The 24,804-nt window shown below is 37.4% G+C and overlaps 1 protein-coding gene across 2 annotated transcripts in view; it reads left to right on the forward strand.

Annotated features, from left to right (window-relative positions):
* The window catches only part of LOC103557777 (N-deacetylase and N-sulfotransferase 4), a 389,440-nt gene that overhangs the window by 347,453 nt on the left and 17,183 nt on the right, over nucleotides 1-24,804 (forward strand). For both annotated transcript variants that reach the window (XM_070609249.1, XM_008530458.2), the window contains 4 exons: nucleotides 1,549-1,731; nucleotides 17,185-17,281; nucleotides 21,643-21,766; nucleotides 23,695-23,869. In XM_070609249.1, the coding sequence (XP_070465350.1) occupies nucleotides 1,549-1,731; nucleotides 17,185-17,281; nucleotides 21,643-21,766; nucleotides 23,695-23,869 (579 nt within the window). The remainder of the gene's footprint in view (nucleotides 1-1,548; nucleotides 1,732-17,184; nucleotides 17,282-21,642; nucleotides 21,767-23,694; nucleotides 23,870-24,804) is intronic.

Here is a 24,804-nt window from a genome sequence, read left to right on the forward strand (position 1 = left end):
TTCCAAAATAGCCCAAATAACCCAAATAAGCACGTCAAGAAACATAAACCCTTAAAAAAGTTTCAGTGAGCGTCGATACAAAAATTAGCCATGCAACACAACTTTCCCTCTATTTAGACCTGTGGATATTATTTTTCTAGATAATTTCACATTATACTTGTTTTAATATTATTTGCTACTTTATATCACTCTCATTTTTCTAATGAAGTTAATAAAGTACTTAATTACGTTAGTTGCTCTGAAATACTTATATGTCTAAATAATAATAAAATAAATTTTAAAATACATATGAATATAATATGAAGTTAAGTAACAAGTATAAATTGCTTATGGTAGAAAATGATGAACTTCCTTTTTATGAGTTACATTAGTAATCTCTGCAATTTAGATCAAGATTATGCAAGCTCTCCTTTATTTAGTATTTTTTAATTTCTTCTGTAATCTCTGATGGATTGTATATTAGATTATATCTGTAATCACATTCAAATTTTTTATTGCTCTTTCAAGAGCACTCAATCTAGATTTCACTTTTTCTTAATCTCTGATCCATGAAAGTACAATACCGAAATGCTGTGATACTTTTAGGGTTAATATTAAGATAGAAAAATTGTAAAAGGATTGGTGAGTATGGAAGAGTTTTAGCTAAATGCAATCAGTTTCCATGCAAACATTAATAGTTTCTTTCTTACAGTAAAAATTCCTCATTAGACCATAAAGAACCAAAGTTTTTTGAGTCTGATTCCATTTCAACCTGTATACATAGCTAAACCAGAAAAGATACAGAACAATTGTTTAATTTTTGAGCTGGTCTAATTCTGGTTCTTTACTAGTCTGGAAATTATTAGATAATTGGGTTTGATGATGTAGATTCCACAGTGGGGGAGAAAATTAGTTAGTATGGAAAGTAATACTCTACTTTTAATGAACAGTGAAGGGATGCCAATCTCAATTTCAGTTTTAGTTTTGAGTGAGTTTAAGAGTGACTTTGAAATAGAAATCAAATGTGTGGTAGCTTTCCACCATATTAGTCTTTGCAAACTGCCATAACAGGAGATTAGGTGGTTTAAACAACAAACATTTATTTTTTTCACAGTTCTTGAGGCTAGAAGTTTGTGAACATGGTACCAACAAATTCAGCCTTTGGTGATGCATCTCTTCCTGGCTTATAGATGACCGCCTTCTGGCTGTGTCCTCACTTGGCCTCTTCTCTGTGTGCCCCTGGAGGGGAAGAAAGAGAGAAAGCGCTGATATCTCTTGCTCTTCTTATAAGAACATGAGACCTATCAGATTAGAACCCCACTCTTACCACCTCATTTAACCTTAATTACTTCTCGAAAGGCCCTATCTTCAAATATAGTCACATTGGGAATTAGAGTTTCAACAAATAAATCAATGCGGGGGGGCACAATTCAGTTTATAAGACCTCCTAAGATGATAATTGCACTTCTCATGAAATTCCAAGTTGAGGTGAGGTGCTGCCTAGAGCCTCTATGTCCCTTTTTAGCTTATGCATATGCTATTTTATGGTCATTTTTATTTATCTTTCAGATCAGCATTTTCATGACCCATTTGTCGAACTACGGGAATGACCGCCTAGGGTTATATACCTTTGTCAACTTGGCCAACTTCGTGCAGAGCTGGACCAACCTGAAACTGCAAACTCTGCCACCAGTGCAACTAGCCCACAAGTACTTTGAGCTCTTCCCTGAGCAAAAAGATCCTCTCTGGCAGGTAACTTTCAACATTCTCTCCTGGGATGGGAGGAAAGAAACTAGCAATTTATGATTGCCTAGTATTGTTGTGTTTGAAACTCTGCTAGAGATATTAAAACTGGCGTTTAACACGAACTTTTACATACAATAGCTTCATTCTCTTCAATAATATTTTTGTTTGTTTATGGATTAAGTATTTTCACTTTTTGTTTGTCTGGAGTTTTGTTTGGTTGGTTGGTTTGGAAATCTTGCATTGAGGATGTTGTTTTACTGTTGCTGTCTTCTTGGAGTTAATCATTGGACTCACATTTAGTGTGAGCACTAAACTATCAATAAAAATGGTTAGGCATTGGGTATCTAGGGAGATAGAAACCAAGGGCCACCATAATCTAAGACCCTATAAATAGACCCTGATATATATGTGTACAACACAGATAGTGTAAATAAAAAGGGAAAAGCAATTTTGTTCTCATGCTCGTACAGATTCTGTCTTTAATATGTGTTCATGTTTCTTTAAATCTAACTAATCTTTTACTTGGATCAGATCTATTAATAAAAGAAAGAATTGCCAGTTTTAGGATTGCTGTTACAAATAATTCAACTTCATGTGGGAGCCACTCAGGCTCAAAGCATGAAAATGTACGCTATCTGCTCTGCTTCTTAGCAGTTATCTAGGAAAATGCTACCTCCCACTTTCTTGGTTCTTTGTTCACCAGATTACATTGACCCACACAATCAATAAGCTGGCTGCAGAGAGCAGATCAGATAGTTCCCTGCTAAGCAGTCGGTAGAGGGGTAGCATCATCATTAATGAAAAATCACTGTGAAACAGACTTTTTACTGTCCTCTCTCCCTCTCCTCAAGACTCTGCATTTCTCTTTCTTCCATAATTCATGTCACATGCCACTCTGTGTCTATATAATCAGGAATTCATCCAGCACATGTTTATTGAGCATGTACTATATGTAAGGCAAGGCCAGTTGCTCTAGGGAATGCAAAGAAGAATAAAATGCAGTATTTTCTCTCAAAGTCAGGGGAGGATTTTCTTGTTCTTATTATTCGCCGTTATATATTTCAAAATGTGTTTTAAAACTTACTGCTACAGTAAATCATGCCTTATTCTGATGATTAATTCAGCAGCCCTTACCATTTGTGTTTACGTTGAACTACACATTCTAATTCTTTTCCCCTTCCAATAAGTTGCTTGACCATATACGTGTTTGGTGTATAAGTTAGACAAACAGGTAAGTAGATAAAGAATAGCTATGAGAGTGGATACAGTCACGCCAAGTAGGTGTTGAATTTGATAAAGGCAAAGCATTGTGTCTTGTAAATAGGAGTTACTCAAAAGTGCTCACATGCTTATAAAATTGATAAATCATTGATAACGTATTGATTCTTTTATCACAGATGTTTATTTATGAGATATCTATAATTCATGGCACAGTAACAATAAAAAGTAGCCAACTTAATAAAGCTTGCAGATAGCTGACACATAAAAAGTCAGTCACTGCTCCCAAGCTCTACTCTTCCTTTTCCTTTAGAAAAAAAGATAGGCCAGTTCCAATATGATTTGGCAACATGACGATTCTAAATATTGATTGAATTTTCGTTAAACGTAAAATACTATGTTAGTTGATTGAGGGTATAAACGAAAATTAGAACTACTAATTTACTAATTTAATTTTGAATAGCATCATATATGCCAATTTCTAGGAAATTCTTAATGAATGATAAAATTAATCAGAAAAGGCTGCATAGAGTTCACAGATTTTTGTTATTGTTGTTGTAGTTTATATATGTCTAGGAGTCTTTATATATATATTATTGAATCATAGCTTATTATAAGAGTATTTAAATAACACTCGAGGGTAAATGTTTTTTACTAAAAGACTCGCTTTGCTATCATGTGAATTATATTATTTGTTTGGTTTCTTTTGACGGAAAAATTCAATAAAATTGCAAACATTTCCCATTAACAAAGTGCTATATATCCTCAAATATATTTAAGAAGGAAAACAAGGAATAGAATACAGAAGGATAGTTAAGTTCAAGATGGGATTACTCAGAAACATGAGACTGTGAGGACAGTTGACTTATTGAAGCAAATCTGATAAACTTTGCCAATTATAAGCATCCAAAACACTGCCAATGGCTAAGTAAAGATAAGTGCGTAATACTTTCTTTTTTCCCTGGTCCTTATCTCTTCTTTTCATATTTATATTTATCATCACAAAAAAAACACAAAAGAGTTGTATGCATTATCATCCTGTCCTTTATACAATATGAATTTAATTTTACAAAAATCATATAAGTAGGGGCCAGCCCTACGGCCTAGGGGTTAAGTTCGGCACCCTCTGTTTCGGTGGCCTGGTTCCATTCCCAGGCGCAGACCTACGTCAGTCATTGGCGGCCATGCTGGGGCGGCAACTCACACACAAAATAGAGGAAGCTTGGCACAGATGTTAGCTCAGGACAAATCTTCCTGAACAAAAAAATATATATATATATAAGCATAACCAGCACTAATTCAATGTTTGATAGCCCATTCCTCACAACCCTACAGACTGAGGCTTGATTAGTATTGTGTTTCTCTTATTATATATTGTGAAAATAAAACGTTCAGGTACCTTTTTGTATTTATAAGCACGACTACTTATTTAGCATGTTTCACTTTTAAACAGTAAGTCAACTGTTATTTCTCCTTAGATTTTCAATTCACACTTTTTTATTACCACAAATGAAAAGAAAACGTGCAAAACAACCCTCTTCACATCTATTTAACTTTCTTTGGTTCCTTATGTAAATTTTCATTAGCATCAACTACTATGTATGGGAAACTGCTTTGTCACCTAATTAGAAATTGCAATATGAATATCTGTCAATGGCCAGCATGGCAAGGGCACCACAGAACGTGTCTGTGCTCCCCTCACTGGAAGCCGATTCTTTCAAAGCTGTTTCTGTGAGAATATGTGCTGACGACACACAAGAAATTCTATCCCAGAGAGTTTCCTCCTCAGTTTAGTCCCTAGTGTGTAATTCTCATAAAATTATACTCACGGGCACCCATTAATTCATGTGCCCCTTTGTTTTGTTAGAATAATCACTATGAAGTATGAAAGAGTGGGGTTTCCTCATTTTTTTTACTCTCACATAGAAACCAAAAACGCGGCACGGAGGCAGTTGAAAGGTCAGGTTCTTGCACATTCACTAATCGATGCTTTCAAGCTTTTAAACTGTCAGGTTAGCTCAGTCTCCATCTTCACTCAGTCACTCTAGTCTCACTGTCAACAAACATGCCAAGCGTCATGTGGCTTCCAGCTTGCCTCTGGGACGAGGGGAATGCTCAAGGAGCTGTGGTCTCTCTTGCCTGCCAGTGTCTCCAGGATTACAGCAGGAAAGCAAAGCAGAGAGTGTTAACCTTAGGAGGTTAGCACCTTTGTTGATTCGAGCTATGAAATCCTCCAACTCCAGCTTAGAAATGCTGAGATTTGAGTATTTGGGACATGGGCAAATCATAGGATCTGGTGACATACACACTGTAGATTCTATTTTTATCTGTCTTAGAAGGAATAAATGAATGCTGACACAGAGAATTACAGATTATAAGAGCAGGAGAAGCGATTAGGGACATCTAGCCCAATTTATTCATTTTAGAAGAAGTGGATGACACCTAGTGTGGTAAAATTTCTTGTTCTAAGTCACTTGGCTTATTAGGGACAAGCCAGGATTAAAGTTCAGGTGCTCTTATTGCTACTCCAGTGTAGTTCCAACCACACCAAGATGGTAGTTTTACATTTATAAAAATAAATCTACTTCTATCATCAACTCTCTCTGTAGAAGGAAATTTCAGGGATATCCTGTTACTTCAGAAGAATCTGATGGTCAATTCAGTGTGAATTTATTTGACCCATACTTTTGAAGTAACTACAAAATAAAAAGAAAATCTTTGCCTTCATAGAACTTATAAACCATAATAGCTCCTTGTTATGTGAACAAAATGACATTATAAATTTGTCTTCATATTTATTCCTCTCCATACCTTATTTATGACTATGATTGCACTTACCACATGGTATTGCAGACACACCTCCTGTCATATACCAGCTCATGCAAACCTTTAGGGGTAAGACTATAGTTATTCGTGTTGTAACCTAGAACTTAGCATAGTGCCGTAACCGCTGTCTTTAAAATCTCATGAATGAATAAGCAAAAGCAGACGTGTGGGTGTGTGTGCACAAAGAGCAGTAAAAGTGACACTCTTGCTTCTTAGAGAAGAGTAGGGATGTGGTGGGAAATAACCTTGAGGAACACATACAGGGCAGGCAGGAACGCTGTGAAAGCTACCCGAGTAATTTGGATCTTATAGGCAACAAGAAGCAAGTATCTATAGGTTCTGAAGATGAGAGTGAAATAATAATAATTTTTAAAAACCATGTTGGCCAGTAAAGATTATACCAGAAGACTTTCTCCAGGAGAAGGAAGAACTGGGAGGAGCTGAAGTTAGGACCATAATCAACCATAATCTAAACCTGAATAGCTTCATGGTTGTGAAAAAGTGAGATCTTCAAAGAAAAAGTGGTAGAAATTGTTTGTGAGTGAGACACTGAGATTAAAGGAGGATTGATCCATAAGTAATTACCCCCACAGCTGGGGAAATAAGAGCTCTATAATTTTATATTTTTTACTTCCATTTATTCATCTTTCAGCCTTTCTAGTGAAATAGCCGGAGTAGTTTTTTATCACTTCCCAGATGGCAGAGTAGAGGCACAGACTTCATTATCATCTTACCTATTTTTTCCTAATTGCAATTTGATTTATGTATTACTGTGTTGCATTTCTCTTCCTCCCTCAGAATAGTATTTAAATCTTTCAGGAATCCTTCCTAAATATGTAGACAATTCCTTATAATTTTAATTCTTTCACTTACAATTAAGCACTTCACTGTTTTGATTACACAAGGTTGTCAGATAGTCTGACGTCCAGAAATCGTAACATAAGTTGTGAATTTTCCTTTTCCTGTCAATCAGTTGCAGATATGACCCTGTCAAGTGTCAAATTCCCCACAAATAACTTACTGAAGTTTAGTCAGAAAAACTGCTTGCAGATAGCTTCCTAAAATAAAATAAAATGAGGTTATAATGCTTTTATATTTTCTGAACTAAAATTATCATAAAGCAAATATATTTTGAGCACCTAATCCAAGTATAGCACAAAAAAATAGTTCAACTGAATTTTTTGTGTGTTCCCTACAGAAATATCTGCTAACTTCAATGTCATACTATGAGTGAATACCCTATATGAGACTAATTAATGGGTTTAAAAATACAGCTTCTTGTATTGAGTTGGCTGTTTAGATTCCTGACAAGAGATTCATAAAGCCATAAATAATAACACATAAGGTACTAGATGCAGGAATGTGCAGTCATCTGATTGAAAATACTCAGAATTACAAACTAAACTTGTCGCCTTCTCCTGGGGCCAGTTTTACTCTGAGAGTATTTCATGCCAACAGGATCAATTTGTTTAAATAAACACGGGTATAATGTGGTGAAGAATGCACAGATGTTTAGAATAAATCAGGGGTACTTTGTGTTTAAGCCGCACGTGTGGGGCTGTCACCCCAGACTCACACAGAGCCACAGGCCCTTGTACCCACTCCCACCCCCAGAGGTTGGCATTTACACTCCTCGGGGATTCAGAGCGCTTGAGTAGAAAAGTTTGAGTAAGAATCAGGCTGTTAAGTGCTCCCGAAGTTCTTTGGAGAGAGCATTCATTGCGGATCAGTGCACTCGGAAAGGAAAGGCTTCTCCAAGGAGGTGATGGACTGGCAGGGTTTACATAGTGTGCAAGTGGAGTTGAGTCTTTGTAAAGATGGTGTGTGTCTGGGTTTCTCCAAAAGGGTTTGTTGATTTAGAATAAGCATCTCTAGAGTATTAAACTTCCTCATCAGTGTACTGGATCGTATTAGACTTAAACGACATTGAGAGACAGAAAATGAAAAGTCAGCAGCCTCTATAGTACAGGTTTGGGAAAGGATTTTGTTTAAAGACATGTACATGGCAAAACTTAATAAGCAGAAGAAATTGAAAAATGATACAACCAGATAGAGAGGAAGAAGAAGAATTTAAAAAGAAAAACAGGTTTCATAGCATTCTCCTTTAAACAATGAGGTCAGAGCAGCAGAAGGCAAACAGAGGAGAAATGAAGAGGAAAGCAAGAATCTCAGAAATGTTTCTAATTAACAAAATAATTCTTCTACCATGAGCACTGGGCATTTTTAAAGTTTCACCTATTAAGGTCTAGGTATGTCCTAGTTATCTGGAATAAGCACATGACTTGAGAGGGGATAATCAATCTAAATGATAATTCCACAGTGTCCTTGTCAGTGAAAGATGTGGAGAAGAAATGAGCAAAGCAGATTTTTAGTAGAGAAAAAACAATGTGGATTGGAATAACTAGATCTAATAACAAAAGTTATTTTCACGTATTCTATAAAAATATGAACTTTAGGAAAAGGTAAGTAGTATGATTTTCTAAAATACGTGTTTTCAGCTTGATTGCAAATTTGAAATTTTTCCTTAATTGGAGACAAAAAATCTGGGTGCTCGTACCCTTCTAAGTAACATGATTTCATCAGAATTTACTGCCCTTTCTAAGTCCGGTCCATCATCTCAGGGAATCTTCTGTCCCCCTTACTTAGGTCTACCTAAAAGTAAACCTGCCACACCTCATCATATATTCCATGGAAAAAAGCCACCCGCATCCCCGTCACCTGTGTGAGAGCCGAGTCACAGGCATTCACACCACGCTGGCACTGTAACCATAAGCTGCCAAAAGCAATTTTAAAAGAATATTTTTTTCAAAGTTTCAATCTATGTATAGTGCTAGATGCTTAAAACAGTAAATTACTGTTTAGAGCAGTTTCAGATATGCAGGGAAAAATCAGATTGGAGAATGAAAAGGGATATAATTGCTTTGCAATTTTCTGACTTTTAAAATTAAAACATTAGTAATGGACTAAAGTATGAAAGTGCAACAAAATCCTTTGCTTTTTCTTGGGAAGACCATTTGACCTTCCTAGTCATTACCAGAAACTTCTCTCTGTCTCTGTCTCACACACACGTACACATACACAATTGCACACACACTCACGCACAATTTAACTACAGAGACAACCCAACTGTGGATCCCAAATCCGAAACTGACTTGCCGTATGACCTTCGACAAGACCTAAGTAAGGCACCTTGCATCTCAGCTTCCTCAGTTACAAGGAAGGAACAATAATATCTGTCTTGCCGGGTTGCTCTGAGGATTAGAAATAATCTGTGTCAAGCAAATGCTTGGAATATAGAAGGTAATCAATGAAAGTTAGATATTATGTTAGCTGTTATTCAAATATTCAGACGCTATAAGGAAAGTCAGAATAGGAAAAGTAAAAACAAACATTTTCAGACTATAAAATGGGAAATGCAAACATCCTGTTAATAAAGTTGTGATTAACACATATGAGGGGAAACACGCCAGGAAATGAGGTGAAAAAAGAAATATGGACATCTGAAAAGCCCTAAAATAGCAAAACATAGAAGGAATGCAGTTATGAAGAAAGACAATCTGCCTCGATTGGGTATACAAATGCCATGGACTGTAAGACACCTACAGGAAAAGCTGAAGTGATGTAAATTAAATTGTTGGTAATCAAAACATTTGAAACAGCAAGTATTGTAATATCTTAGCATCCAGGTAGTTTTATTTGACAGTTTACGCCTATTAGCATAACTTCCTGGGAAGCACAACTAGAAATAACAAGTGTTTTTGTCTGCCAAAACAAGCCATGGTTATCCATGTTCTGTGTGTTAGAGTCAAAGAAAGTTCTTTTCAAGTCTTATATTGAATCTACTTATTTCTGTGAATATTTCACCAGTTTTTCCTGCAGAAATTGAATGGCCAAGACATGTGTACAGAATTAAAGAAGATGAGTGGCCTAGTTAGACATATAGAACCAAGAAATATCTCAGGAAAGACTTTGATTTTCAGCAGTGGCACTGAAGAGTCAATCAGTCTGCTCATCTACCTTTGCTGAGCATAGAGACACCCTTTGAGCAAATGAACTAACACCTACTCGGAGATTTGTTCTTTGTTGAATTATTTGTGGGGAGACTCAATAAGTATAGGTCATGGGAGCTGCCTTCCTAGTGTTTAATGTCTAAAAGACAGTTGAGGAATAAAGTTCTTTATAAATGAAGAGCTTAAATGATAATATGAGGAAAATACTGTTTAAGTTCTATAGAGACGGTGTGAGTGAACAGCAATAGCTAGCTCCTGGGGCCACCACGAAAGACATCATTGGGGACTGAATGGTTTTTTGGTGTGAGTCTTGGAAGTAAAATGTCTACACAGTTCATATTGTGTTAGTTTTCAAACATATACCAAAATCTGTCTATGTCTATTACTAAATATTTACTATGTTTGTCCGAAGTCAGTTAATCATTCCTTCAGCCCATATTTATCAAGAGCTTCTTATGTACTAGATTGTACCAACCAAGAAGACAGAGGTCTTCTCTTCAGAGAACTTACATTCTTATGCAATTATTATAAATGTAACTATGCTAGTTATATATGTATATAATATAATATAAAACTATGATAAATGTGTTCATGAATAAACTAATTTCAGGTACTAAAATGCAATGAAGAAAACACGGCTGGGAGCTGTCACAGAGAGACAGGAGTGGGAGGAGGAGCTTCAGCTCTGGTCATCAGGATGGGCCTCTTGCATGGGGTGGTATTTGAGATGAGACCTGAACTATGACAAATGCTCAAACAATTATTTGGATGAGTTGCAAGAGCCAGACAGCAAGCACATCCAGAGATAAATTGAATTAGGATTATATAGGGGTCTTTGGGTCGTCTGGCAGGACTTCTTGTATCCTCAAGTTTGCCTAAAGAAACTCCAGGCTATTTCCCTATGAAATAGCTCATACATCCCAGAAGTCTAGCCATCTGACTGAGGGAAAATTTCTCCTGCAGAAGAGCAGCTGCCTGAGGCAGAGTGCATTCTGACAATGGACCAGGAAGCCTGTGCTCGGGGTGAATGGCCACAATTGACCAGTTGATCAGCAAGAGTAACCTCTTTCTGTTGCTCCAATTGCCTAACTAATCTGGACAAAGGAAAGAAGAGGCTAATGTGGGATCATATAATAAGCTTTCTCTTTTATAGAGCACCATTTAATAGTTTTAAATATATTAACTCATTGAATGTTCTCAATAACCTGATGAGGTAGATACTATCTATCATCATTTTCCGGGTAAGGAAACTGAGCCCCAAAGAATTTAGGAAAATTGCTTAAGACTCAGGCAGTCTCCCTCCTGAGCTCACACTCTTACCAGCTGGGCTATGCTGCCCCTCAAATAAAGAAGAAGGTTTATGGGAGATATTAGCTTAAGCTAGAAGAATGAGTAAAATTTTGACTATGGATTGGGGAAAAATAAAAAGAGCATTGCGTAGAAAAATAAATTATTCGAAGATTCACATGCAGGCATGAGTACATCTATAGCAAGTACAGTATAACTGAAGCAATAGGTTGGTGTTGGCAATTGTTAGTTCAGGGCTGTGCTACTCAAAGTGTGGTCCATAAACAGGCTTGAATTTGTTTCTGAGTTGCCATGAGACAAGAAGCTTGTGTCAACATGTAAACCAAGTATATCACCAAGCACGGTGGTTGCTTCAGCTGGAATTTTTAGTTTTTTCTTGTAGCAGGATGTTCTTGTTGAATCAAGCAGTGCAGTCACTCACATTCTGGCACAAGTTCCTTACCTTCTCACAGATGAGTGCTTTGAAATTCATTGAGCTAGAGTACAAGCAATGTTGCTATAATGATGACATTCAAAAAATATAGTGGCTAAATAAAATAGAAATGTATTTCTCACTCATACAACTGTCTAAAAATGGTCAAGCAGTCTAGGAGAAAGAGACAACCCTGTTCCACATGGTCATCCAGGGCCCCAGGTTGGCAGGTGTTCAACACATATGTGGCTTCCACCTCCGAACCTAATGCACATGCTGCCACTGGAGCCATTTTACAGCAGGCAGTAAGGAGGAAAGGGGAAATCCAGACAGTGGCTTTATCCTTAAGAAGATATTTTACGTTATTTTGGCTAGTTTCCTTTGGACTGAAATTATTCATGTGAAGAAGCGTAGATTCAAGAGAGACTGTGAAATATAGTCTCTAGCAGGGAACTCGTAGACTAAGCAAAATAGGGGATGTCTCGTTACATAAGGAACAAAAGGAGACCAGATAGTTTAGTCTTCTCTGCCACAGTGAAGATTATGGTTAGAGAGTTAAGCTAAAGCTAGACTATGGAGCATTTGAGATTGAATACTAAGTAAAAAGATTGCAGAAAACAGAGAACACTGGTAAAAAGAAAATAAAATTTTAGTTATTATATAAAATAGATGATAAATGTCAAGTTTGTTGGCTTGTAATTAACTCCTTTTATCACAGTTTTTATAGATGAATTCATATAGAAATCCAAGATGGATAGCCTAACCTTTTCCAAGGCTAATTCTCACATAATGCAGTTGTCTTTATACGTTCCTAGTCTTTTTATATTGCACTTCTCTCTTGTTCCAGTGGGAGCTGGAGATGGAAGATGCATTCAGATCAAGAGCATCTTTTAATTTCACAGAGCATGAATGGTCACTGTCAAACTAGTGTTCTCTAGAAGCAGAGTCTGAGGTAGGGATTTGGTTGCAAATGATTTATTGAGGAAATGCTCTCAGGAAAAACCTATAAGGACAAAAGTGGAACAAGATGGAGAAGGGGAAAGAGCTGAGCAAGGATGTAGTCTCAGGTAAAGTCTAGCCTTGATCTGGTCTGCAGGGAGAGAGCTGATCCCACACACGAATTGTCTCACCTTGAGGCAAGCAGGTCACTCTTTTACCGCCAGGATCAGTCAGTCACTGGATGTGGGCCACCCCTGGGGAGTGGGGAGGGGATGCATAGCTTCCTGTCAGGTGGCACCTATTCACCAAGGGCAATTCTCAATCTCCCCATCTGGGGGCCATTAGCAGCTGGTAGGGGTGGAGTGGGAATTGGTGTAAGGTATTGCCCTGGCCAGAAAAGAGAATCTTTTCAGTGGGAGAAGAGCATCCCCCACTGTCCACTTTACCACTTAGCTCTACTTGCTTATCTTATTACACTCACTCCTTCCAGACACAATTTTTCTAGGATTGTGTGAATACTATTCCTGGGGAAACTTATAAAAGGAGAGTCATTGGGAGTCCCCACTGGGACTTCGATCCATCCCAACTGAAAGCAATACACATTTTCTCCTACCTCTATCCCCTGTGCTGGATTTCCTCCACTCTTGGCTGGCACTTCTGCTGGTCCAGATGGCTGGCCTGGTGGGTCAGGTACACTCTCAAGACCAACGGCAGTAGCAGCAGCTTTAGTTTGGTCCTGCTAACTCTCATCTCGTAAATTTCCCCAGGAATAATGACAAAGAAAGACTATGCCTAGATAAAGGTAGCTTAACTTGTGAAGTGCGAAGTACGCTGTGGTGGACTCTGTTCTGGTGCTCCACCCAGCACTTATCAGATCATAGTTGCTGTCCTTTCCCATTTACAATTAAAACTAAACATGGAAGTACCAACAAGTAACCCAGTGGATTATTTGAGTGCCAAAGACATTTCTCCCTGCTCTCCCTGTATAGTAGCTGTTCCACCTCTCGTGCTGATTAGGGCCAATTACCCCTATCAGGATGGTGACTCATTTCCATGCCTGCTGGCCTCCTGGCACAAGGAGTCCAAAGTGAACAGGCAGCACCTGCAGCTTTTAGTGTGGGGAGCCTCTTCCTGTGTCTCCTGGTGGAAGACCCCTGCTTCAGACACTAGGACTCCTAAACCTACAGCCCTTAATGTTGTGGGGATAGAAAGCACACATTCTCCTGGTAAGTCATTGGAAATGACGGGGAATGGGTCCACCCCTACATCCACTCCTTAATTCCTGGACACAACTGTACTACCCTTTGGAGACACAACACGAACTAATAGTTTTTGATTAAAAGAGTTCAGTATATCTCTCAGCTGGTACCTGAACTGCATCTTTTAAGAGGCCTTCCCACCACTCTATCAGGCCAGCAGCTTCTGGACAGTGGGGTATGGGATGGGACTAGTGACTCCCATGGCTTATACCTACTGCTGCCTTTCCTTTACCAGAAGTGGTCCTTTATCTGATGCGATATTATGTGAGATATCACATCAATGAGTCAGACACTCTGTGAGGGCTTGCATAGTGGTACCGGCCAAGGCCATGTAAGCAGAGAAGGCAAATCCATTCTCTGAATATTTGTCAACTAAGGTCAGGATCAATCACTGCCCTTTTCGGAATGGAAGTGTCCATCGTAATCAATTTTCTGCTAAGTGGCAGAATAGTGCTGCCTCTGGGACTTAGAATTGGTCTCTGTTACTGACAGGGCAGATGTTCAGCAGCAGCTGTAACTAGCAGACTTGAGAGAAGAAGGCCCATGAATGGCTTCCATCTTGCTACCATGGCTACTCCATTCATGAGCCCATTTTTCCAGCACTGGGTTGGCTGAGGACAGGGGTTAGGTGACTGGTGGGAATGTTGGGAACTGGCTGAGTGGTCCTGTCGACTTGGTTGTTTAGCACTCTTCTACACTGGATATTCTCTGGTGTACATTAATGTACAATCCAAAAGTCATCACAATTTTTTGTCGCTATCATAGCTTCATCCACATGCTAGAATTTCTTAGCCTTGAAATTCCTGTCTTGCTCCTTTAAGTCCCTTGGCCAACACATTAATCACTGCCTATTAGTCTGTTACATCTTTACCTTGGGCTACTAGTCTACCCATAGAAAGTAGATGGGGGACAGTGCCCACACCTCTGCCAATTGGAAGTTTCCTTTAGCCACTGGTTTTAGGAACCTTTCTGAATAGGGCTATAGTGCAGAGCAGTCCATTTTAGGCTTCTACCGACATATGGGTCAACCCATCCACAAACGAAGCTTGGATTTTTTCCTCTTCATCAGCAGATTATAGGGAACCTGCCATGAAACTATAGGAATGAGCTGATGGAGAGGCACTGGTGGAACAGTGATGGGTGACATGGGGGTCTGGGTCACTTGTTTGTAGAGGTTACTTGTAGCTTTTGGATCAGTTTGAGAGCAATCCCAGATATACCACTCTCATCTTACAATGAATTGCTACTGGGTACACATGAACTTATTACTTGGTGGGTCTGTCAATATTCAGCTTATCTTGGCCAGTTATGGCCACACGATGACTTTAAAAAGTCATGACAAGTACTGTCTCTTCCAGGGCCCAGCAGCATACCAGGAGTAACTGTTTAAATTATCTGCTGCAGATGGCACACCTCGCTGAAGAACCTTAGGGGTGTACATTGTGATTTTCCTCTGGGGCTTGACCAAAACTCCATTTTTGGCATTCATTTATACATAGATGCCATGGTACCACGGGTCTGCCAGGGTGTATGGTCCAAGTGGGAGGGCTGCTTGTACCTGAGCCTTACCTCTTGTAGGGCTCTTTCTTGTTCTGAGTTTCACTCAAAGCTAGCAGCTTTCTGCATCATCCAGTCGGTAACTCAGAGCAGTATTCTCTAGTGCAATAAAATGCTGCATTCAAAACCCAAAGAGGCCTAGCAAGCACTGTGCTTCTTTCTTAGTAGTAGGAGTTGCAAAGTACAATAACACACCCTGCACTTTGGAGAGGACGTCCTGGCATGCTCCAGACCACTGGCGCTCGGAAGACCCCCAAAGTGATAGGTTCCTGAAACTTTGCAGGTTTATCTCCCAGCTTCTGGAGTCCACCCATCTTACCAAGGCAGCCAGAGAACTTGCCACTTGTTACTTACCAGGTCCAATTAACATCACGTCATCAATATAGTAGATCAATGTTAATATCTGTGGGGTCAGGATGATCTGGGTCCCTTCAGTCTATATAAGGACACTGAGAAGAATTGGTTCTGAATATTATTTTTGAGAAAAATATTATTTTGAGAAAAAATATGTTTAAATAACATTTTTCTCTTCCTTTAGTGCCTTTCCCCATATTTAAAAAAAAAAAAAAAACTTCAAAGCAAGACAGGAGGAAACTAAGCTAATTAAGCAATGAGAATTCAAATGAAATGGGAGGTTTAATTTGGCATTCTTTAATTGAACTTTGGAAGTTCAACTGTGATAAGCATTTCTTGATGGCTTTTCTATTTTTAATTAGATAGACTTATAGTCTGTGTCAGAATGGAATAATATTGTGAAGTCTATGATTTTTCAGCACCTATATTTGGCAAAATAGTCAAAAGAATCATAATTAAAGAGAACTTATTTGATAAGTTTTATCTTGAAAAATATTTGTCAAAGAAAGACACTCCCAATGAAAAATAAATGGGAAAATGTTTGGTCTCTAATATTTAGACATTTCAATATGGAAAACAATTAGAATTGAAAATACTTCTCTTTAATCAAATTTGTTCTGAACTTATCTGAACCAAATGGAGAAAATATTTCCCCAGTTAAAAATATAGTGGCATAAGAGAAGCGTCCATTGAAAGTTTCAGCATTTTCAGATTTATTAACTATGAATGCAACTGGAAAAGAATTGCAGGCAATTTTATGAAAAGGTAAAACAAGATCATAGTGCCAACAATGATTCTTCAGAGGAACTTTGGTGACATGGTATTAGAGAAAGATGTGGCTAAAGTACACAAACATGAACTATAATTAGTCATTTTTAATATTTGGATAATAAATATGTAATTATAGTTGTTTTAATGCCCAACATATGTTTTTTAGAAAGAATTTTATTTGTGAAAATAAATTTTATTTGTGGAATTTCCTCACCACCTCTACAATGCAATGACACATATGCAATTTAAAATATAGGTCTAGAGCTCAGGAAGGAGGTAGGGGCTAGAAATATTGATCCAGATGCTGTCAGCTTATGGGGTGTAGCCAAACTTAGAGGGTGGTTGGATCAGCAGAGAATAGCACACAGGTGAAAAGGAGAGGAAAATTTGGCTAAGTCTGGCATTCAAGGATGACATTCTAACCTCTGAGGAAAGAAACATAAAAAAGATGAGGACGAAGCCAGATATCCAAGAAACTATGGTCAAACTAGGTTAAAACAAGCTAAGGCTCAGGTATACAGAAGTAAAACATGAATCCAGAACAAAGCGGGATCTCAGCAGTTAGAACCTAGATGAGAAGAGGATGAAGGCAGGATCAGCTTGAGCCGGACCTCTAGCCCTGAAGGAAAAGAAGGCGCCAGTCACTTTGTAAGGAAACCATTTGGAAATCAGAGAGCCAAAACAGGGTCTTACTCCTTGCTCTAGGGAATCAGGTAAGAATTTGGTTCTGTCTTTTGAACAGTTTATAGGGAATAGAGCCAGTCATTCATTACACAATAAAATGTATTACTCTTCCTTCTCACAGAATCCATGTGATGATAAACGGCACAAAGACATCTGGTCCAGAGAGAAAACTTGTGACCACTTACCAAAATTCCTTGTAATTGGGCCACAAAAAACAGGTAAGAATAGCCAACTGTGGTGCTTGCATTATTTTTTTTAAATCATGAAATATATTATTCTATGGTGTTATTGGACTAGCTTTTGCTTTGTGAAATATTTGGACACCCATGCAAGTTCATTATTTTCTTCACTCTTCATCCCTATGCATCATCTTTCTGCCATGAACTTCAAAGAGACCCTAATGCTGGCTACTAATTACACTTAAGGACTAAATTGTTATCTATAGATTTTAAAAGTGTTCAACAGATGTCCTAATTTTTAACAACTAAGTTTATGTGTCACAGTTGTGGTATCTGATTTTTAATTTCTACTTTTTGTCACTTTGCTTAATTAACTCCTGAATTAAGTTCTCATAAAAGTGCTTTGACTTGATTCAAACTATTTTACGTTGCATATCAGTCTTAAACTGAGGTTTTTTCAAAGCCACTGCCATTATTACTTTCAAATATTCTACTTGTGTGGTTTGATTTTTTAAAATAATTATTAGGCATAAATATGATTTGGACTTATTTTCTCTACACCTGAGGTTCGTCAGGCATTTTTTCCTTGGGTATTTGCTCATTTACTGAAGGACACGTGTATAAGGATGTAGTAAAAGAGAGTGAAAGTATTTCACCAATGAGATGACACTTTCAATTAGAATATTTTATCCTTTCTTCACTATGTGACAGTTTTATACACTTTACTCATGTCTCGATTAATTAAAGTTTTTATTGAGTTGCTGTGTTTTGAATTCACCACTTTGACTAGAAGCATTTTCATCAGTGAGTGCACAAAGCATAACAGAGAACAAACAGTCACAATAAATAAGCCTGGCCTAGATGAAAATATTTGTAATACAAGCAAGTAGATCATTTTAAAGGTTGTGGGCAAAATTTCCAGACTATTAGATATTGGTTGTTGAAATCTTTTCTTCCACCAGGAATATAAATTGTGTTACAATAGCAAGTTACACACGTGCAGAGAAGGGGAAAAAAGCCCGTATTTCCAGATGTATCACTTTTGTTGTTGCTGTTGTTTAAAATGCGCATTAATTTTCTAAACTCCGTTATAGCAGTGCTAACTCTGGAATGACTACTCAAGAGATCAAACATTCCTGTGTTGTAAAATTATGTTAAAAATTTAATTTAAAGACGTATCTTCTATCATGTGTCATTGAATATTATTACTCCCTAGTTCTGCTAGAAAATTACAGGTTATTAAGTATAAATTTATTTTTCCTCCTTGTTTGTATTTAGAAAGACAATAACTTATCCCTTTATATTTTAATTTTGACTTACCAGTATGGGAATGATAAAGCTTTTAGCTGGCTTTGGTTTTCCCAAGACAAACAAACAAGTCAAAACAAAGAAATTGGATGATAATATTTTATATGCTATGAAAATGCTACTTTAATGTGAAAATGGTTACGATAATCTTAAAATCCATTCAACCATGGAAGTCCGGAGTCCTTTTTTTGTTCTCCTTATCACTTCAGGTGGCAAAACTCCCGCTGCTGTCAGAAGCTGTAATTTCCTGGTGGGTGGGCACAGGTGAATGTGAGGATATGGCCTTCGATGCAAAGTTGTCTTTAAGCAACTTAAACATGGCCCATGCATCCCTTGCAGTAAACATGAAATGTAAAAGTGGTCTTCAAACCCCTATTTGCTCAGTTGTTGCGAGGTGGGAATGGAAGGATGAGCTATCTTACTTCTCCAATGCAGAATCCCAGAGGGAATTCCCATCGGCTGAAAGTGGGGCAGAGACTGGGGAGAGGCCTGGCTTTATGGCACTCACAGTTGTAATCATAGTCCTTTCTAGGTCCTTTGGACACTTAGGCATCCTTCATGATTCCGGGTCAAATTTTGATGTTACCAGGGAAGGAAAGGATTTCCAAAAGGGTTAAATTTAGCACAATCATTCTAAAAGCATAATTCATTGGCCTTAAATCTTCCAAAAGATCAGTATCCCCATTTTCAACATGAATTTCTCATAATTTGACTGGTTCACCCTCATAAACTTGGTCTGGTAAAACTAAAAGGAAGTCGATTGTATATAAAATACGATAAAGTTTCTCTTGGAGTATTGCAAGGTCTGAGGCCTTTCCCATCTCCTCCACAAAAATCTTTATATCGAAGTCTGGATAAAAATGACTGTCAAGGATAGAAGAAAACACAAGTGATAATAAAAAGTATATACATTTTGAGATGGTGGACCCAGATTTTACGGCTGATTATAAGAATATCAAGCCACGTGTCTGCTATCCCTAGCTGAAAGTGCTTTCTCCTCCCTTCAGAAGCCTCCTGATGTCTGTCCTGCTCCTGGCGGCATGAAGGTGTATGGCTCAGAGCAGAGAGGGTTTGGCTTTCTGAAGCCCAGGGAGATCTGGTGCCGTTCTGTGACCATCAGGGTGATTAAACATTTGTACAGGCTACTGAGTGAGGTTATTCATTTTGTGATATTCAGCAATAATTCAAAAATATTCCTTTATCTGTATCCTGGATGCATCCATTATCAACATCTCAGGGATATGAAACTACTAATATTCTCAACTCTCAAAAATCTCTCTCTCCCATTCTCTCTGTCTCGCTCGCTCTCTTTCTTTCACACACACACACACGCTTCATTCTTACCATCAATTAAACATTTTCACATAGGGCCCACCCTAAAAAGGATCTAGAAAGAACCCCTCTCTGGATTGCCCATCCCCTTCCAGCTACTCCTCTATACTACTCGATCTCTAATTTATTTCTTCTACCGGGAACATTTTTGTTCCTCCTCTCGCATTTTCTCCTTTTTGAACTTCTGTATTTTCAGAAGCAAATCAGTTCTTCGAGACTGCTATTGCCCCTCATAACTTTCATGTCTGTATTTTTCAGTGTTTGAGTTAGTTCTTCTGCCTGGTCTTTTTGGATTCTAATTCAGTTCTTAACTAGTTACGACTCCTTCAGTTTTTTTTATTGAGTTTATATGGTTTGATTCCATATTTTTTAATTCTTAGAAGTCTTTTTAAATTAGTGATTAAATCTCATTAAGGGCATTTATTAGTTTTTGCCCTCCCATTTTACTAGGAGCCTCCCATACTTGATGTCTTAACATGTCTTCCATCCAAAATGGTTGGTCCTCTTGGATCTGTTGTTACTTTCCTTTAACTAGTCATACCTCTATTCAGTCTTGGTGGTTGTGTAAAGCTGTGAAGATCTAAACAGGTGGCAATCTCATTAATACTTAAAGGACAGCAACCTTTGCTCTTATGAGCTTAAGATATATTAGAACAAAATGCCAGTTCTCTGATGCTCTTCTCTGTTTCCAGATCTCCAGCTACAATGATTATTGTTCTGCCAGCCCACCTGTGTAGCTCATCTATGGCTCTCCCGGAGCCAGGAAATCCAACAGATTCTCCTAAGTCCAACATGTTACCAAAGGAATAACCTTTTCCAGAAGGGAAACTTTGATTTATGAGAGCTATGAAGGCTCAGTCACTTTATGATCCTTTCTGCAGTGGCCCTCAGACCTTGGCCTAACTCAAATGGAAATAAGGTTCAGAGATTACATCTGAGCCTCTGTGATGTATAAACTCAGCGGGTTCTGTCAGCTAGCTGTTCAGCCTAGTACCTCAGTCACCAGGCTTGATCACCATCTTACCAGGGTAGGACATTCAAGTGACTCTCTTTCCAGAATCCTGCCCTTCTCTTTCAACCTTACTGGGAACACTTATGTTTTTAAGGTAGAATCTTAGAATATGCTTCTTCCTAGGAGCCATCACTGACTTCCCAAGTCTAAATCACCCATTTTCTCTTGTATTGGAAAGCAATCTGGTCTTCTCCCATTATGGAACCTGTCTCACTATGTTGCAATTACCTGTTTACTTGACCCAAGTCCACACATACACTTTAAGTTTATTGAGGCCAGCAAACGTGTTTTTCTTATCAAGAGTTATTACCAATCATTACTACAAAGATTTGCACAGAGTAGCACCAGTCAACATCTGTTGAATAGTTTGATTTAATTTAATTGATCTGAATTTAAATTAATTGAGGACCCACAAGGTTCAGATATTGTGTGGAATGCCGCTTGATTCCGGGAAGGAAATTGAACCACCCGATTCCTGAGTTCTCCTCTTGCTGCATCATCAGTTGCTTTACTTCCGCTGTGTATGTCTATTAAATCAGGTGTTTAGGTAAATAGAATCATGAAGTCTAGTAAAAGAACCCTTAGGTTGTTGCTACATGAAATGCATCTAATCGATTTTAAGGAAATTATTTTGACACTCGAAAGAAGTGGTCTTTTGAATATTGTTTTTTGAGCAAAAATTTTGCCAAAATAATAGTCGTCTCTTTTTTTATTGCCATATAACCTTTTGCCTCCTTTTTTGTAATAGGAACAACTGCACTTTATTTATTTCTTCTTATGCACCCTTCCATCATCAGCAATCTCCCCAGCCCCAAGACGTTTGAAGAAGTTCAGTTCTTTAATGGCAACAACTATCACAAGGGAATTGACTGGTAAGAAAAATAACAAAAAATAAAGTCTGTTATTAACACACGCTCAATCATGGCAGAGCAATTATAGATGTATGCACAGCATCTGCATAATTACAGAATAAATTCATTGTGCTCAATTCTATCACAGTGAATTAGAAATTAATTTATAATGACGATATGTTTAATCAGTGTTGCCTATAATTTGGACAGTGCAATAATGATAATATTTTTCTGGTAAATTAATATGATTGAATAAAGAGGATTATGGAATATTTTTCATTAGAATTATTCATAAAGATATTTCAAATTCTCCTTAAGCATATTATTATTTTATGATGCCTAGAATTTTTTTAGCTAAATACATAATTTGTCTTCACAATGATGCTTGAGGAAACAGATAAATCAGTAGCTTGTTTTATTTTATACTCTGTGACACGTGTCTTCATTAACCATGTAGACTATAAATGGTGTATTATAATATAAGCTGATATTTGTCATGCAAATAATAGCAGAGCATTTCCAAACCATATTAATGCTAGTCACACATGTGCATAAAAGGAATATTACTTTGCATTTGATAAATTATGAAAAATTTAAAAATCACAATATTTTCCCTAAATGAAATAGAATAAGTCTGATATTGGAACTGATCTTCACTCTGGGGCTTTTTTCTAGCTCTATCCGAATTTTCTAAGAAAATGTGACCCTGATTTCCAATTCCCAGGTGTATCTGGGATATATCCAATCTCTGTGTGTATCCCAGGCAGATATCCCCTGAGGAAAAGTCCCCTCGATGCATACCTCTGTAGCATGTAACTTGATGTCAACGTCACATAGGAACCTGTCCTCAGGAAAAGGCCCATTCTTTTCAGATAGCTAGGATTAGAGGGGGGCAGCAGTGATGCCCATGAGCAGATTTGGTTTCCCATCGTGAGTACAGACATGTCCGTTCTGCACCTAAGATACCTCTATTCCACCTTACTTTAAAAACACCAAGTGAATTTTGGAATTGCATGCAAGTTATTAAAAGCAGAGCAGCAATTTTCTCTTGTCTATGAGCTCGAACAGAACACAGATTGTTAAGCAGGAATATAGATGAGACTTCTCACCACTTCACATTTGGGAAACATAATAACAAATGTCAAAGAGGAAAATAAGTGTCTTATATGAATTCTTAATTGCTCTCATTATTTATTTCTAGAACATTTGAGGGTTAGAGAAGTGGTGAGTTGTAAGGAGGGTTACACACATAATTAAAACCTTGCACTGAATTAACCTCCGAACATATTGATTGCATAATCTACACACTGAGGAACGTTCCGACAGCATATGGAGAAATGAACCCACCGAGGCGCCACAGGATCAGCTGGCAGGAGATAGCCCTTAATTACTCTAGATAGACGGTGATGTGTTCGCATTGCTGCACACACTACAAATTATGCACAAGTTAAAAAAGAGGAGAGCAATGATGCCCTAATCTGTTTAGTATTTTATAGCTATTCTGACTTATACATTTTCCTCTCTTGTGCACTTTAATCACCATTTAAGAATTTTGCATTCAAATTTGCAAACATAAATTTGCTATTTTAAAATATTCACTAGGCAATATGGTGTAATTCACTGTTTGCCAAGGGTAAACTTAATTTTTCTGGATTTGGCTTTTGATAGCACAGAACATCAACCCAAATCTAAAGGAGTTTCCTTCTATTTCTTAACAACCCACCTATTGCATCTCACTCCTTCTACCACAATAACTAATTCATTAGAACATGAATGCTTTGGGTTGTTTTCACATTCAAAGTGTGTATAATAGCTACTCTTTCGACTATTCTAACGTTAATAATTAGAAATTGATATGTGAATGTAAAAATGGTCAAATTATTTTGTATCCATAGTATGGCAGGGAAAAATTAGATCTCAGATTAATGAATTGTTTTCTCCACCTTCAGGTATATGGACTTTTTCCCTACTCCATCCAACGTTACAAATGACTTTCTATTTGAAAAGAGTGCTAATTACTTCCATTCGGAAGAAGCTCCCAAGCGAGCTGCATCTCTGGTCCCCAAAGCTAAGATCATCACCATCCTCATCGACCCCTCAGACAGGGCATACTCTTGGTACCAGGTATGAAGCAGTGAAAAGCACTATTAACGCATTTGGTCATAGCTTGACTGCAAGCAATGGTGAATGTCAAAATAAAATCCCGATGTATTGAACAATCAAATGTTAAAAGAACTAAACCAAAAATTAAAAAGAAATTAAGAAAAATAAGAGCTAAATATTTACTACATATCAAGTTGGACAAAAAATTTCAAGCATAAAATAATAGAAAAAATCACGCATCAAAGAATTACTAGATTGACTATATAAACATGCAAAGTGTTGGTCTGTCACAATTAACAAAATTAAAGGTAAATATCTAAGTAGAGAATCTTTAGCAAATACATGGTAAATGACTTAGCGTCCTTAATTTGCAAAAAAAGTTCCTGCAAATTGATAAATAAATATATCAGTATAAAAATGAGCAAATAACCAAAAGGTATAGATAGACAATCACACACACATACACACAAATGCAACTGCTCAACAATTTATGTGAAAAATGATCCACCGAATTAGGGATCAACAAAATACAAATCAAAATGATAGTCTTTTTGAATATCATCTTAACAAACATTGTAATGTTTATTCTCTCTGTTGTCAAGAGTGTGATCATAAAGGGACTCAAACATTCTAATAGAAAGATGTATAGATACTTTCTAAAAATTAATTTGTTGATAGTCATCAAAAGGGTTGCAAAGGCCCTTTTGTTCTGTGGTTGCTCTTCTGGAATCGATCATAAGGAAAGCCTCAAAGGATTGGACAAATATTTATTCCTTTATTTATACATCATAGTACTATCTATAAAAATAATAACAACTAAAGGAAAAATAAACGCCCAATAATATAGATTTGTGTCACACTGAAATGGAATATTCTGGAGCCACATTTAATGATGGTTTTAATCAATGGAATGATAATTAAAACATTATGGTCATTGTAATGTGTGGATAGATATT

This window comes from Equus przewalskii, chromosome 2, assembly GCF_037783145.1.
Source record: "Equus przewalskii isolate Varuska chromosome 2, EquPr2, whole genome shotgun sequence".
NCBI lineage: Eukaryota > Metazoa > Chordata > Mammalia > Perissodactyla > Equidae > Equus > Equus przewalskii.